At 37.0% G+C, this 17,969-nt stretch overlaps 1 protein-coding gene across 4 annotated transcripts in view; it reads left to right on the forward strand.

Annotated features, from left to right (window-relative positions):
* Positions 1-17,969, forward strand: part of sptlc2a (serine palmitoyltransferase, long chain base subunit 2a) — a 45,464-nt gene that overhangs the window by 23,438 nt on the left and 4,057 nt on the right. For 2 of the 4 annotated variants that reach the window (XR_007938227.1, XM_051940053.1), the window contains exons 6-12: positions 297-390; positions 2,304-2,409; positions 3,218-3,437; positions 4,326-4,452; positions 6,789-6,924; positions 8,279-8,408; positions 12,687-12,840. Coding sequence is in view for 3 of the 4 variants with exons in the window: in XM_051940053.1 (XP_051796013.1) it covers positions 297-390; positions 2,304-2,409; positions 3,218-3,437; positions 4,326-4,452; positions 6,789-6,924; positions 8,279-8,408; positions 12,687-12,806 (933 nt within the window). In the remaining variant the exon portion in view is untranslated. Of the gene's footprint in view, positions 1-296; positions 391-2,303; positions 2,410-3,217; positions 3,438-4,325; positions 4,453-6,788; positions 6,925-8,278; positions 8,409-10,627; positions 10,692-12,686; positions 16,951-17,969 lie in introns of those variants that run through there. The other 2 variants (XM_051940012.1, XM_022218969.2) reach the window with 2 other exon arrangements.

Below are 17,969 nucleotides of genomic sequence, written 5' to 3' on the forward strand. Positions count from 1 at the left end.
CTTTTGTTGTTGTGAAACGATGCAAAGCCGCTGGTAAAATGGTGTAGGTATTCAGTAAAAGAGTACTACAGTAGCAAATAGTGCAATCGATACAGAGCTAACAGCATTTTCAATGAAACAGATCACTACATATAAACATAAAATGATACTTCTGTGCCCACTCACTAGTCAGGGCACAAAATGTACTAAATTGATTTTTATGCAAGCTTGTATATGCAATGCTGTCTCAGATGGATAAAAACAAGCCATATGTATGAATTATTTATACTAAATAACCTTGGTTTGGTGTCCTGCAGGGATGCCTGATTCTGAGTGATGAAATAAACCATGCCTCTCTAGTCCTGGGAGCCAGACTCTCTGGGTCCACCATCAGAGTCTTCAAACACAACAGTGAGTCACAAATGGGTCATTCTATCAATCTGTCTCCTACCTGTATTTATACACCCGTTTATTTTCTGTCCACATGCATCCTGGTATTGCAGTATTGTCCACTGCAACTTCTAAGTCCTTTAGTTTAAGTGGCTCACCTTTTTTTTTAAATTTATTGTCATGCTTGAGCTGTGTCTTAAATGTTTGTATGTCTATCAAATTAGGTTTTATTACTTTAATGATTGTTTAATATAATTTACTTACTGAAAGTTTTAATACTTAATTTAAAAAAAAAAAAAAGGCTGCAAAGTTCTTTGTCCTATGACCTTTTTTTAAGCAGTAGACCTTTTGACATGTTTGACGAGTTAATCAAACCTTTTATTATCCCCCGCCTCCACGAAATGGAAAAGGGGGATATAGGTTTGGCATCCGTCCGTGCGTCCGTCTGTCCGTCTGAGATGAAGGGGACAGCTTTTCTCGGAAACTGTTACAGCTAGGATTACAAAATTTAGTGTGCAGCTTCACACCATGGACACCTTGATCAAGTTCGAAAATGAGACCTGTGCGATAATATTTAACAGAGTTATGGCCCTTTATCACTATTTTGGATATGGACTCATAGACATCACATGTGGCGGGGGATATTGATGACCATGTCGTCTTGTTTTAGAGTGATGTTATAGTCTAATGCTGTAAATTCTAAATTTAATCTTTGTTTCTTAAATGGTTTTTATCCCTTGCACTATTTTATTTCATTGACCGTTTTCAACTTGTATTCATTTCATTATTGTTATTATTATTATTATTATTGTTATTGTTGTTGTTATTAGCACAGGTGTGCTTTTTTAAGAAATTAATTACAGCTGAACTCCATTCAGCTGCTTTAGTTTTAGGAATCTGATTTTCTAAGTTCTAGCTCACTGTCACCATGTCATGCCTAACTTCAAATAGCCTTTTTTTTTTTTTAATGGTAACGCCTGTACTTTTCTTAATGTAATTGAAAATGTCTTCTGTTGACAAATTATTTTTCCATATAATATAGTCTAACTTCTTTTGGCAAACACTTTCTATAAGACAGACATAATCACACATAAATTATGTGGTTGGATGTCAAATGTAGAGAGGCGCTAACTAGCTGCTAATGTTAGCTGAAACTAAAACAGTTATTTTGTGTATATTTTTGAAGTAGCACAAAAATATAGCGCTTGTCTTACTGAACATAAAATACACAAATTAAATATGTGTAACTGCTGTCTTTGTGTTTGTAATTAGTCAAAGAACACTTGTCATTAGTTTAACTAACTGTAGGTTGGCCAAGCTGTTGCTACACTGATAAAAAAAAAAAATCATCCATTGATTTAGGTGGAGCCACTTTTTATGGATAATTCATCAGCTTCTGTAAGATAATGTCAAGTTAAAGTACACTTGTGCTTATTGCTCATTAGAATTTCCTGTGTAATTAGCAGCTAATGGTTAGCAACGTTTTGACACTTAGCCATTAGCTGCCAGCTAACCAGCAAAACTCCTTAGTCTGTTACTTGTCTGTCGCTTCTAATTTTGTTTACTAACTTGTGAAATGTAACTTGTCTTGTCAGCTACAGTCATGAAATAACTAAATTTGCAAGTCAATCCACATAGACACTTTGAGTTTAAAAATGATACTTTTTGCTGAATTATGGGGTCACTAAACAGTTGAACTAAAAGATAATGGGGTAAGAACAGCTGCTTTATTGAAAGATATCTTCAGTTACGATAACTATCAACATTCAAAATTATGGGCTTATCAACATTTTGAGGGTTCATTGTAACTGTGGGTGAGAGTGTATTACTTCCTCCTAATGAATTTCCAACTAACAACAAATTACAAGTGGTTTTATGCCTCTCTGCTAAAACCACAGCTTTCATTATGAATGTAATGCTCTCTTGATTTGCAGATATGCAGAGCCTTGAAAAACTGCTGAAAGAAGCCATAGTTCACGGCCAGCCCAGGACTCACAGACCATGGAAGAAAATTCTCATCGTGGTTGAGGGCATTTACAGGTGCCTTATTTGTGTTTGCATATCATATGTAATTGGATTAAAACTTTTGCAACACTATAATTTAGATTTTGTTGCACAGTATGTTTTTACGCTTTAAGATTTTTACCTCCTTATCTTGTTTTTATATGTTATAATTATCTGAGAACGAGTGGAGAAACATTGTGTTTGCAGGTTTGTAGTTATGCTGAACATGATATTGGCCTGAAGCAGTAAACCAGTGGGAGTTGCGCACTGGAAAGTCTCCATGATTTCCTTCCCATTTTCAACATGAGAAACACCCTACTTGATTGCACAAGCAGCAGTTTCATCAACTGTGTATGTTGGCAAATGTTCCAAATCAGATTACTTAAGCTAGGTCTTTGATTCAGACATGATGAGCAGGTATCAGCATGTATGATGCTAATCACATGCAAAAACCAGCCTCAATCAGCAGCACTTAACCTCTATTGATGGATCTGGCGTTTCCATCAGGTTCAGCAGTGTGAACACTCCTGGGACTGCATTGTTGGTTGACAGAGCTGACTCAGTGCTTGGTTAGCTGACTTTATTCATCCTGGCTGCAAAAACTTGCACTGTGCAGTAATCTGTTAATACAAGGTGCAAACAAATTCTGTGTTATTGTCTTAAATTTTTTATGTAATCCTTGAGGCAACTGATAAAGTGAATTTAGCTCTTGATAGTAAGTTAAAAGACAGTTATTTGTATTCCATTGAGGACAAGTTCAATTTCGTACGCTTTTGGGGAACAAATGAACCTGAATGCAAATACTGTTATAACACCTTTGCCTGTATGTCTTTCTTTTCTGCAGCATGGAGGGCAGTATAGTGCGTCTGCCAGAGGTGATCGCCCTGAAGAAGCGCTACCGGGCCTACCTTTATCTAGATGAGGCCCACAGCATAGGAGCTCTGGGTCCAAGAGGAAGAGGTGTGGTGGATTACTTTGGCCTTGACCCCTGTGATGTAGACATCATGATGGGCACATTTACCAAGAGCTTTGGGGCTGCAGGGGGATACATTGCAGGGAAAAAGGTGAGGATTGAAAGACTGTGGGTTCATTTTATGTGCATTGTAACTGTTTGGAATAAAGGAGTTACAAAGACAGAGGAGAGAAAGAGCTAGAATTAGCTCACAAGTCACAGGTATACAATGCTGTCTTGTAGTCAAGTAGAGACTGAATATTTTACAAAAAATGCTGTTGCAAACATTATCTCAAGATCGAAGGTTACGGTTACAAGTGAGAATTTTAAGTGTGATAAAAAGGAAACCTGTCCTCCCAACAATGTGGATTTACAGCCTTTCAGTGAGTGTACACTGCATTCCTGACATATGGGCCCTGCTGCATGACCCAGTGTCAAAACTTATCAAAAGAAGGCTTGCTGCACAAGACGGCAACTTTTTGTCTCCATTGATTCCCTGTGAGATTGTGACATCTCAAAACTGATAAAAATTTTGAAATAGTTAGAAAATGAGTTTGAGAAAGTTAGGCCTGAATCAGTAGTGTATGAATGTGTCATCAAGTGACACGATGAAGCTTACAACTAAGTGTTAAGTATCCAGATATATTTCAGACAGTGTAACAAAAGCGTTTTCAAGGGTTGTAATTTAAGAAGCAGAAAATGTGAGGATTAATTTATTTACAAGTCATGCCATAGTCTGGGGAGTATGTGTGTGTAAATGATGTGTTTTTGCTGTGGGGTCAGGTACCTTGAATATGTACTCGTATGTTATATTAACTATTGTGCCTATATACCCAAGGACTGCAGATGGACATGAGCTAAATATGGTATAATGTTTAATATATATATATATATATATATATATATATATGTGTGTGTGTGTGTGTATCAGAGACTGCAGAGTAATTACGGCTGTATTGTTCATTTCTGTTTGCATCTCCTGTGCATCTGCTGCGTTTAGGAGCTCATCGAATACCTACGCTCCCATTCCCACAGTGCGGTCTATGCCACCTCCATGTCTCCTCCTGTGGTGGAGCAAATCATCACTTCTATGAAGTGCATTATGGGAGAAGATGGCACAACGATAGGTAAGTCTAAATCAGGATGACAATATTGCATGCTGTATTTGTTCAGTCTCAGGCTTTCAAGTCATGTAATGCTTTAGTAGAAGGCAACTGGACTTGTATTTTAGTGTTTCGAAAATGTTTCACCCGTCCAAGAGGTTCAGTTGTCGTCTATTGAAGCACTTACAATATTGTATGTTTTTTTAGATTTAATAAAAAATAATGCATGATCACATACAAAGAGTTCTAGGCTTTACCTGGAAACATTGGGCCTATCTCCCATTTTGGGGAAAAACTGTACATTGTTTGAAGTAATGAAAGAAAAAGGAGAGGTGGTAGGAGCAGCCAGATTTGGGTTTAAACTGTAGCACCATACTCACCTGACCGTCTGACTTTATCTTTTTCCCAAACTCAAATCAGACATGAGTGATCACATGTTGATTAAGACATCTATACTGTTGAGTAGTAACTGGCGACTCAAGATATGACTTTTTCCCTGTAGGGATAGTGAAGCTTGAACATTGATGGAACAAGCGCATTCCAGGTTTAGGAAACTATGTTGAAAAATAATGCAAGAGCAATTTTTTTCCCATTAAGTTTTTTGGTAAGGTTGAGAATTCTTTTTAAATTGATTTCCGAGTGATGTCAAGTCACAAAAGGAGTCTATGGATAGTCAGCCCTATTTGACTCTGACAGGCATACTAGCAAATACATTAACAATTTATCATATTTTTTTTCTCTTAAAATAGTAGGTGCAGGTAAACAGAATCTTCATTTTGGCATCTTCACATCTGAACAACAAATAAAAGACCAGACCTGTCCGTCAAATGCTTAATATATACAGCATCAAAAGATTTAGAGATGCAGCAGTCGATCATTTTCCTCTGTAAATGGATGAGAAACAACTTGAACTTGTTAAAAGTGAAAATAAAATGCAACAAATGTCTGACTGTTTACAAGAGAATCAGCATCGATCAGCAAGAACCATATCACAATTCAAAATATTATGAAGAGTACAAATCTTGCCAAAATAGCATTAAGTTTCAGGCTAGCTTAAAATTTTTCTCACATGGTGATTACAGTAGACAAACAGTGTTTTAATTTATCTATTTGTGCATTTAGTTTTGACACGCTGTCCACATCTGCCATCATGAACGTGTCATTAACAGTAACGTTGAACATCAGCACGTGCCGATTTGTAAAGGACTTATTTTAGGCTGGAATTATCTACTGTAGTTCTTACCCTGAGCCACTGGGTGTCAGTGTAAACTAGCAAATACCAAGGACAGGCTCAGCCACACAGTCTTTTCCCAGACCTGACATTATGAAAATAAGGAGAGTAGCAGATACACCAGTAATAAATAAGCTCTGTGGTTAAAAATGTTTAAATGAGCATCAAAAAGTATGTAAAGATGGTTCACTGAGAGCTCTGAATGTTTCTTTTAGCCGTCTCTGATTCTTTACTATTTCCTGTCTTTTCTGGTTGTATCGTTTGCCCTGAATTGAACCTCCTACGCTGGTGCTCAATTCCACCTCCCTCTAAGCAGTAGATCGAAACTCATTGTGACCACTGAGGTCATTTGAGGTAGTTAATAATTCACACACATAGTGAAAGTTTTACAGCTTGCCTATTTGTGAATGTACGGTTGTAAAATTATAACCTAGTGTTTAGCTCCAATCATCTTAAATCTTAGTCTTAAATAAATCTTATTCTGCATGCAGTGCATGCAGTGGGTGAGCCTAAATTTATGAGCACACCGCCAGAGTTTGTAGTCTTGTGTTTGATGCAAACGTAGCTTTTCAAAGAACGCTGTGAATCTCGAATCTCCTGTGGGAGAGAGAAAGAAACACTCCAGAGAAACTCAAAACTTGAACTCCCCATGGTGCCTTCATGCTGTAACACTCAAACATTTTCTCACACTCATCTCCTGAAAGTAATTGTATTCAGCTGCTCGTCAGCCTTCCTTTTTTATCTTTTTAAACTATTATCTACCCAGCTCTGAATAATGGTCTTTCTTTTTGCCATCCTGAAGGCTCAGATTTGCTAAAAAAATAAACACACGTGGGTAGGAGAGGAGTCTTTGTTTAGCTCTGACAGTCCTTATATGTGAAAGGTATACCCTGCAGCTCTATAAATATCCACATATTGCTGAATAATAACACACCAGAATGTTATGAAATGTATGTGTAACTTGTTCTCATCGAAGTGACCAAGTAAACAGTAGTCAGCACGCTGCAAAAAACACCCTCAATGGTCATTAAATATACATGATATCAGAACACAAAGTAGACATGTGGTAAACTTGCATTGCGTTTGCTGCCAGCTCTCATATTTTAGATTCTCTTTTCATCATCCCCAGGCTGTGATCGTGTGCGGCAGCTGGCAGAGAACACAGTCTATTTCCGCAAGAGGCTTCGAGAAATGGGCTTCATCATCTACGGCAACAACGACTCTCCCGTCGTACCCATGATGCTCTACATGCCCGCCAAGATAGGGTGAGCCTTGAAGTTTGAAGATGCAAGTGAATTTTAGCCACATACTCTAAATGGAGCATTTAGAACATACAGCATAATGAACAATATTAATAGATATTAATATATTAGGACTCTGAAAGCATCATGATCGATTCACTTGTCTGAAATAAAAGTAATGTGCCGAGTAATTAAAAATGTACTCTAATATTGTAATGATTTTAAACACATGGTTTATTTTCATCTCTTCAGAAGCTGGTTAATGCATTTTAATGCTCACAAGTGTTTCTTTAGTTGAGCCTTAAATTTAAGAGAAGGCAGGTTATTTTGGACTAAACATTAAAAAAAACCCTTGCCTAAGATTTGGGACGGCACTTTCAACAGGAAAATGTACAATGCTCATATTTTTATCCCCATTAGCATCAGATTAAGGAGTTCCCTTATGTAAGTATTGAGCACGAATGTTTATGAAAACAAATTCCTACCTGGAGACCCAGCTACTTCCTTGCCAGACTGTTTTATTGTTGTCACTAAGATCAAACTTGTGAAAAGCTCTGGAAATAGCTGCTAAGTGCACCTTAAGATTGTTTTTTTTTTTTTAATAAATATGTATTTAACTACATCTTTGTCTTCATGAACACAAGGTCACACCGTGCTGTGCGCTCGCAGCATTTTCTTAATAAACTCAGTTCAAGGTTTCGATCAAGAATCCCCTTCACAAATACTACTTTCAAGTCTTCCACTGTGTATATAATGGTAATCATCATAGGTGATGAAGTCAGAGAACAGTAGGTCAAGGACCAGGTTAGACAAATGTGTGTCTTTAGACAATCAGGTATTCATTAACCACATGTATACGTAACTGGCAAATGACAACATCCACCAACCCCTACACAAAAGCAAGGCACAAACAATAACAACAACTATAGTAAATATTAATAACAAATATTTTATTAAATTTATTCATTGATGCATTTTATATATTTTTCATTTTACTATAATTTCACGAGTATTTTTTATTTTTATTTATTATTTTCATTTAATATTAAGAATTATTTTATCTATTTTTATTTATTATTTTTCTATTATTTATCAAACTGTATACATTTTTTTTTTTTTTTTAGAGAGGTCTGTATAGGGTGGACACAGAGTGACATTTTATAAAATAATATGTGGCTAAAAAATGCCTGAAAAAACATCTTATTGATAAAGACTTGCATGGCAGTTACCAATAGAACACTCTGGGAACACAGTGATGTGCCAACCTGCCTTTCATCTTTCCATAAAGACTTTGCTCCTTTGGTCCAGCAACTGCAAACACCTTTTCTTGTATTTCTTCCTGACTTTATGCTGTGTCTCCTTATGCTTCTGCCACCAGAGCATTTGGGAGGGAGATGCTGAAGAGGAACATTGGGGTTGTAGTCGTTGGGTTTCCTGCGACGCCCATCATCGAGTCACGGGCACGTTTCTGCATCTCTGCCGCCCACACAAAAGACATGCTCGACAGGGTAAACTCTCCCTTATTTACTCATTAAAAGACAAATGATTAGACAGATTTGAAACCTGCATAATTTCTCGTTAACATTTTTAGACGGCAGCACCTGAAGTTGCAAACATTTTGATGTTAGCTAGTCTTGCATCGCCGCATCTCAGTCTTTTCTGTCGACACAGGAGAAAGGTCCAGCTGAAGTGATTACCATTCAGTGAAAAACACTGTCTGGGTTGTTAGAATTCCTCCAATTAGTCAGAATTGTTAGTCCCAGGCCTCGCTGCACTAAGGTCACTGGTGCTTTTGCTAAGTATAGTTTCAGGGGGTTATGGCTAATTAAAAGACTTGTGCACACATCAAGATTTTGTGAAAGTTTGTCAGACTTGTAGCTTGTTTGCTCAGTTTACCAGCAGGAGTCCAAAACGAAAAGAGGGGTGCAAATGCCAATACTGCAACACTGGCAGATCTCCTTAGTACTGACTGAACAAAAATAGTGCCAGAGTTACACTCTTTAAAGTTAGGGCCTGCCTGTTCTAAAGTGATGTAATGACCTTCAAGCTGTTTGAAACCGAGCTAAGAGATGATGGTGACATTAAAGGGAAGCAGAGCAGTCTAATGGGGGGAAAAACTGTCCGTAATTGGATGGATACAGGTATGATCTCTTGTGACCTCAAATGCCTGCTTTTGGAGAATTCTTTGAGTCACTTCAGACATGCTGAATCCCTCGAGGCTCCATGTCAGACATCCCTAGAACAGAGGTCTGTCAAAGGACGAGTCTGTCACACTGGGATGAGCAGAGTATCAGCAAAAGTTTTATTGAAGTGAGCCGCATCACTCATCAGGTTAATGTACAGTATATTCCCAGTGTTTTGAGTTCAGACCACCATCTGCTTTTTTCTCATTTTGTTGGTTTGTACAAGAGCAGGCTGTTGAGCTTTGATTGCTCTTGGCAACTCATCAAAAAGCCGCCCACTTTGATCAACGAGGGCTCTTCTGCGATGCTGAAATGAGCTCACAGCAGACCTGCCTGCTCTTCCACTCCATCTTTAGCTCAGATTCTCCGGTCTTTTTCTGATTTTGACAGTAATGTAAATCATCTCACAGACAGGTTGAACCTTCTCCTGCCTTTTGTATCTCATTTGCGTGAGTGATTTGGTTCAGATACAGACCGCCTTCAGGAAGTGCTGCTACATCCAGGGCTGTGTTATCCACTATTATTATTCTTTCTGCATTTAAAAAAATAGTAAAAAATAAGCTGAAGATAAGGAGTGGGAGTATTGCAGTGCTTTTATCTGTCATTATGTTAAAATCTCTCTCTGTTAGCCTTCCTCTCTGTATCGCTCTCTTGTACTTTGAAGTGTCATATTGATTTGTGTGTTTCTTTTATCCATCGGTGAGCTTTTGCAGTTTTGTCTTCTCAGTCACACACACCCACATAAACCTAAATCCTCTCATTATTACCATGATTTCATCCCTCTAGCCACATGAAATCCTAGCTTTAAACAAATGTTGAGTCTTAACTAATCTGCACAACCTTCCTGAAGACTGCTGCCAAATGGTCCACAAATAGTTGGAGGAACTACTTCGGGCTTCTTTTGTTACAAAAGATTAAATCGGTGTTCAGAAATATCTGTTTTTGTCTATAAAAATTCAAATGTACCTGTCGTTGAATTAAAAAAACTTGAAGGCAGAGTACAGTAAAGGGTCATTTCTTCTATTCCATTACATATTGATTAATTAATTGCACTACTTTTTCTGTGGGCCTATTTATTATTTAATGCATTTATTTAGATTCTGTTAAGATGCTGCTTTGTTCAGCTAAGCTCTGCTGATGCTGGTTTCCTATAGATGAGACCAGCTGACATGGTTTTCTTTTTCTGAGTTTGGAAAACAGCTAATATTATTAATCCACAGCATGTTGTGAGGTCCTGTGCTTTAACTTGGCATTGTCTATTCAGAATTATTTTCTAGTAAGATTAGAGAATTAATTAGTCACAATTTGGATTTACTCTCTCTAATCTTCCATATATAGTGGAATTATGTCAAGGTTTAAGAACACTGTAACATGGTAAAGCTCTTTTATATTTCTTTTTTACATAATAGACATGTTGCTTATCCTATTTCCAGATCATAGTATATGACGAAATAATATAAGTGGCAACAAAAAGGGTCATAAATATGCAAATTTATATTGGAATACCTCTCTACCTCTTCTGTCCCTCTCAACCCGCCGGCCAGCAGGCAGATGGGTCCCCCCACATAAGAGCCGGGTTCTGCTCAAGGCTTTTTTCCCTGTTAAAAGGTAAAAGGGTGTTTTCCTTGCCACTGTCGCCTTTGGGCTTGCTCTGGGGGTTTACGCATATGGGTTTGGTAAAGCGTCTTGAGACAATTTTACCTGTAATTGGCGCTATATAAATAAAATTGAATTGAACTGAATTGGAGAGATACAGGCTGAGAATATAATCTTTGTGCATGTATGTGGCAGATAATCTTTTTGGTAGATAATGAGAAACTAATACAGGTGTATGTAGATGTAGTACAGTTGAAATGAGCACAGTTATTGGCTGCTCCGCAAATATCCAATCACCACGCTGTTACAGGAGATTCCTACTGTGAGTGAAAGTGTTGAAGCAACTGAAAATATGCAATCTGCACTTTGACTCGATTCATTTTCAGTTCTGATTCAGTTGGGTGTGATTTATGCCACTCTATTTGTTTTCTTATTCAAAGTACAATAAAGTGTTTTTAACTAAGTGTTTGTTCTCCATGGGCAGTGTGTTGAATATCAACCACTTTGCCAAAATTAGAAAAGTAATTTTTCTTTTTTAAAACCAGAGTTGCAAGACATCAATAAAACATTGGACAAGAGCAGCAATAAAACATTAAACTCTGTATAAAACAAGGGGTTTTTTTAGACATCAAGTGTCCACTACAGTGTTGTTAGGTTATCCTGGAGGGTCCCATGTTTCTGTTTAGCAACACTAAGAAATTATGTTTTCAGAAATACTTGGAAATGGGCTTACAGCGTGTAGATAAACACTTCTGGAAGCAGATCTGCTCCCACTTTTCAGCTTAAAAAGTTTTTGTTAATGTGTTCTCATGGCCTTGTTCAGGTTTATTTCTGGACAATAGTTAGGACCAGCAGACATAAAAAAGGTGAAAAGAGAGAATAAATCAAACGAGTAAATGGTTCCCCAGTCAGAAGTAGCAAACTCAGAGACTCCACCTTACTTTGCTGTTTGCCACAGCTTTACGCAACGTTTTAGCATTTCTCCACTTTTTGTTTTGGTGTGTGGAATTTTACTGTCTTAGTTTAATCTCACTGCTCTGATTAGCCTTTTTTCAGATTCAGCAGGAATTTGTTTTCACAAGTGAACTACTTTACGCTGTGGTTTTGGACCTAGACAGCTAACAATCAGCTTTTAAACTGAATTTAGTATTTACAGGGTAAAGAGTTAATTATTTGTAACCAAACCAAAATTAAAAGAAAAGTAAACACCAGACTAACATTCATTAAACATGGTTCCAAATATATGCTAATGTTGCGACCTGTCTCTAAATGAATCTTTCTTGCCTTCAGTAATCAGATTATTTAATTCAAAAGTAAACAGATAAGAACCCAGACAATTGAATCTCACTTCGGGGATTAATGAAGTCATTGTATTGTATTGTCTCTTCATATGTTAATAGATAACACTTATTAGATGTCAACTTTATGTCATATGTTCATGTTTCTAGCTTGTTTTTCTTTCCCCAAGTGGCAAAATAATTTCTTGTGCAGCTTTAAGTGAAACGAGATATAAATGTGCTTGATGCCACAAAAAATGTACAAAATCTTAAACGAAAGTATTTTTTATCACTCATGTTAGTATTCTTGTATATGTGCTAAGTAATTCCTAAACTGGTAGTAGTGTTAGCCATACACTATAAAAGTTTGAAATCTAGAATGTTTTGATTGCATATCTAAGAGTGCATGCACTAGTAAGACTAAATATCTTCTTGAATGAAGCGTTTCAGCTGGAATGGACACTTGCCACTGTTAGGATGCCATACCTGCTACATATAAACTCTTTGCCCTCTTTGCCCTAACAAGATGTCCTATTGGTGACTCCATCTAACACCCAAGGAACAGGAATGTTTCCTTTGAAAGATCGGTCCAGTGGTATTCTCCATTTCAGCCCAAGTTAGTGTGGGTTTCCCATAAAATAAATCTTGTGGGATACAGCTTTAAATTTTACTCCAGCCACATATTGCCCTTTGTGTTGACAGCTTTTTTATTGTACAAATGTCTCCACAGGCGCTAAGTGTCATCAGCGAGGTAGGAGACCTTCTTCAGCTCAAGTACTCCCGTCACAGAATACGTCCGTCTTTGACGCGGCCTTTTGACGATAACGTGTATGAGGACATAGACGACTGATGAATCACTCCTCTGCTGATGTGAACCAGAACAGGTCAGGATGGCTCACAGGTCTTCCAGGAGAACCAAGATGTGCGGACGTGCACCTTGTCACTAGCTTGCCATAACATAACCCCCAACAAAAGGAAAACACTTAAAACTATCATCTGATTCTACTTTGCCTTACCTAAACACACAGGACTTGTGGTAGACACACTGAAAATAGCACTTCTGCTTTTTCCTGTGTACTTAATTTTTTGTTTCATTTCGTGTCGAAGATTTTTTTTTGTTGGTTTGTATGTTTTGTGTCCGTTGTGGCATTCATCACTGTTAAGCCTTGTAGTTATGTATGTGACGTGGATGTCAGCTTTCCAGTTGTCGCTCAGATTGTGAGATTTTTTTCATAGCATTGACCTAAAGTGGATTTAATGGGGTCAGGTTGCCCTTTTAACCAACAATCAAATATCAAGTTCTGTCATCCAGTATGTTTCACATCAGTGATTATTACCACACGCAGTAATCTCTGGATGTTGCATCGTTTGCACAGGACCAACAAGTCACCAGTTTTCAACTCAAGCTATCTTGTTAGCTTGTCTTCCAAAGGTTTCACTGAAAATAGTTTTGTCTGTTAAAAAAAGATTTCCCCAAGTATTTTCAAGGAATGTCATTATTCTAAAACTCCCTGACATCTAGATGTTACACTGCTCCTTTAGTCTGACTTGACTGAACATTTATGACCAAATTAGGCTCATTTTTTGCTTCCATCATTAGATTTCCAGTCAAGTAAAAACACAAACCAGCAGTCCAAAGCAAATTACTCATAGACAGTAGCCATGTTTCCATAATGTGTTTTTGTGCGCATTTTGAAATATCGTTTTTTGTCTCCTTATTGCATTAGCATGGCATTGGTATGAAACATGGCCAATACCAGGTGATGTTAAAGAACTTTGCCATTTGAAAACTATTTTTGAGGACATTTCTCATTTTTTCTTTTGTAGATGGTCACAGAAAAAAAAAAAAAAAATTTTTTCCAAGCTCTGTCTACGCTGTTTATTACAACCACCTTCTAACAATAAATCACAGCATAGTTGATTCACTACAAACCAATTTGTAAAATGAAGCCTATTTACATTTTTGCATCATATTTGCTTGTCAGTTATGTGAAAACATGGCTCGTTTTTATTACAAAGGAACAGCTTGATGTTTGGGAAATTAACCTTATTTAGCAATACTAGTTTTATGTCCGTATGAAGCAAGAGCCTGTGGGCAATTAGCTTAGCTTTGCTTTGATAAAAACAGTTAAAGCCTGTAACTCCTCACAGAAGCACAAATTCTTCTTTTTACATTCATATTGTTTTTGTTTTTTTGGATTAACGAAACACAAAGTAACATATATATTACCAACATTTTGAGGTGCTGTAGAGAGCCTTTTTCTCTGGCTTCCAAGCTAACTAATGGCCCTTTGTTGTTTCATATTTAAAATGTTATCAGTCTTCTCAAATGAATTTTAGTAACACAGCATATGAGTATACTTTTAAAAAATGTCAAACTTTTGCTTAAATTTGGGGCCAGTGAAGTGATGATTTAAATGTCTTAATGCCTGCTAAAGTAAACTAAATTACTTAGTATAATTCGTGTGTTCGGAAAAGCTATGAAAACTTAAAAAATACATGACTGAGAACTCCATTTGCCTCAGTTGACACCAGCTCTGGGTCAGGTACAGTAGTGCCAAAATAGAGAAGATCTGAACACATCATTAGCCTTGTTATTGGTGTGTAAAGAGTAAATTTCCCCCACTTAAAGGTGCTGTATAGCTCCAACAGTCAGAGGTTAAAGTTTTCTGAAAGCAACTGTATGTGGCATTAGCAGACTCCAAAAAAGTCAAGCATAGCCATATCCATTCCAACTAAAAGAATGAAACTGCTATTTGCAGCCTAACACTCACAAATCAATAGTGAATTGAATCTTTTTTGCAGTAATGAAATAATCGGTGTATACCTGTGTTGGATCTCTAATAATACAACCAATGATTGTGTTTTTGTGTTATTCAGAGAGATAACTTAAATATGACTAAATTCAGCTAAATTCTAGCTTAATTAAGTCACTGTTTTACCATTTTCTGCTGTCAGTGGTTAAACTATATAAAAAAATGACCAATGAAGTTATTTTCATAGCCTGTAATTTGAAACTTTTTCAGCTTTTGAAAGAATGGAAAAATAATGTTGATTTATACTTGAACAGGGAATTTTATTCCTAAACATCTGTTCCACATTCCGTTTCCCACTGACCATGTTACATGTCACCATCAGCGGTGTCCACCAGTGTGATTGTATGGTTTTACTGACCAACTTAATGTTTATTTGTACCATTTAAAGTCTTACAGATCACCTCAAACAAACTCAAAGCCAGAATATTCAATGTCACATTAGTCTCACTACTTTTGTCTTTTTTGCTCTGCCCAAAATAGTGCAAGTATAAGCTCTTCTCTGTTAATGTTTAGAAGGACAGCTCAGCTTCTTCAGGTAGTGCATTTTAGATAGAGAACATCTAAATGATCACAGCTAAACTAGTCTGGATGGGATCCAGCAACATTTGTCATTTCTTTCACCTTCGCCCCCTCTATCTCTTGGTTGCTCATTAGTACAAACCTCGCTGCTTCGTGTCTGATAACGTTGTTTTACTGCCTTGTGAAACAAAGTGCTACCTTCACGCTGTGACTCAGAAGTCACTATTGACTTTGATCAGGTGTGCTTGTTTGCATGGTTTCAGGTTTAAATGTGTGTGTTGCTGCTCTCTTGCCTTGCTTTTCTCCCATGAACACACCTGTCTTTTGAACTCTGGGTTTATCTGCATTGTGCTACTGAGCTTTGGGACAACACTCCTTACTGAAGGCAGCTGTAACACAAAAGGTTAAAAAAAATCCCACATGCATACATTAACCCCTGCATGTATGCACACTGACAAGTACTGTGTAACCACTTATTCTTCATACTAATGCATGCACAATCAGATTTCATCCCTGAAGCTGCTCCACACCACAGCTACTGGTGCTCAAAGATTTACATTGTTATGCTAGATGTGACTTTTTTTTTTTCTTTAAACCATTCAAGTAAAAGTTTGACTTCTGTCTGTGTGGGAAACTTTTTTTTTTCTTTAAACCATTCAAGTAAAAGTTTGACTTCTGTCTGTGTGGGAAACTTTTTTTTTCATGGAAATGTTTATCTGTTCCTGTAAGTGGGATGTGCTTGTGTATTATATATTTTGTACATTTATTTCTTCTCTGTGTAAAAGCCTGAAACTTGGACCACAGGTGATTGTTCATGAGCTGAAAGCTTAGTTACAATATTACTTTTACAGATGCAGAATGTATTTTTCTTTTTTGTTTTTTATGTATTTGTAAGTTTTTGCGCGCACGAAAGTCGTCAAATGATACTCAAAATGACCATTTAGAAGGTATTTTAATCAAAATGTAATTATGTAGAACCTCAAGACCTTATGGCCTGATTGTTTAGTGAAGCATTCCTAAATATAAATCAGAACTGTGAAGCCCCTTTCAGGATTATTAGATGTGTCTGTGGAAAGTGCAGCGCCTTCTGTTAATGATCTCAACCGTTGAATCTGTTCCAGTATTGATAAGAACAGCAGCAAAATAACCTTCATGCCCTTGTAGGTGTTACACAGGGTGAACTCCTGCAGTGGAAGATGGCCTAACTATTTTGTACAAAGTTCAGATTGGTTCATTGAAAATGACCTGTTTGGGATATTTTGCTTATTATGGAGTAACCTGGAAAGTGGAGTGATGCAAGTTACCACACATCAGAGACAATTACTTTCTGATGTACAGTAGTGCCTTTTGAAGCAAATGATTTTGTAAGAATTCTGATAATAGTAAGTGTCATAACTGGGATTGTTCACCTTTGAAAGTCTTATTTGTCCTCTTATACTACTTACTTATAATTAGCACTGGGTGCTTTCTCTATGTTGACTAATTGCCATGCATTTGATCATTGAAAATGCACTAGTAAATTTCTCCTTTGTGAGATCAATAAAGTCTATCTTATCTTATTTGCAACATATCGGTGAAATATTAATATGTAAAATGTCACCCATGTCGGTTATATCGGTAGATTATTAAGAATAATAAAAACAAAGCTGTTTCAAAGTCTTCAGTTTTGTCAAGGCTCCTCTTTAATGCACTTAGATAAGCAGTATGTGACCTTTATTTCTCATGTTATCTATTCTTTCTACTGCATTGGCAAGCAATTGCTTTCTTCATCTTTTAACTCCACACACTGCAGCTGTCATCACAAATGTACTTTTTCATGCAATGTACATACAATTTGGACATACTTCTTCACAATATTGCACATTCGTCATGTATCGGTAGCAGTCTGTAGTGTGAAATGAGCTGCATCTGTCTATGAGCTCTTGTAGCTACAATCGTTTTTAGAATACTGTAAGACACCGTGATATATGAGACTTGTGGGTTAGAATGATCAAACTGCAAAATCTGACCACATTGAGTAGAATATCCAGGTGTTTTTGGTGTACTACATCTGTTGTACTATGCATTGGAACATACCTATTCTGCTTTGTTGGCATACTATATAGTATAGTAATATGGAGCACAACTAAGATTTCTAAAAAAAAAAAAAAAGAAAAGAAAAAAAAAAGGTAACTGAGTATATTTCCCTCTCAAAAATAGGTCTTTCACATTTTACAAGGATGTAAATATTTATGGCCAGATCAATCCCTTCAGGAAGTTACGAGACAGATTTGTTTTTGGGTCCCCACTGACCCCCCTATTACAGTTTCTTTTCTCAGCCAGGCATCCAGAAAGCTAAATTCACAATGGATCCTGTTTCCAAAGGTGTGATTTTTTTTGAAACCACCTCCGCTTTGGATGAGATCAAACTGCAAAATCTAGTAGTAAAGTCATGTAAAACTTTGTGTTGGACGCGTAACCCCCCGTCAGGTAAACTGAGCTGTTTATCGGCTGCAAAGCTGCATTTTTCAAATTGTCAAAGAATTGACCTTCAGTGTTACTGGATTGTTTACATTTTTGATGAGGTGATCACTTTTCAGCTCCTTCATTATTACAATACCCCTGAGATTGAGGCAATGTCTTTGTATCAGCTTGTTATAACTGAACTTCTCCAGCAGCTCCAGCTTTGATCATGATCT

Source organism: Acanthochromis polyacanthus, chromosome 1, assembly GCF_021347895.1.
Source record: "Acanthochromis polyacanthus isolate Apoly-LR-REF ecotype Palm Island chromosome 1, KAUST_Apoly_ChrSc, whole genome shotgun sequence".
Lineage (NCBI taxonomy): Eukaryota > Metazoa > Chordata > Actinopteri > Pomacentridae > Acanthochromis > Acanthochromis polyacanthus.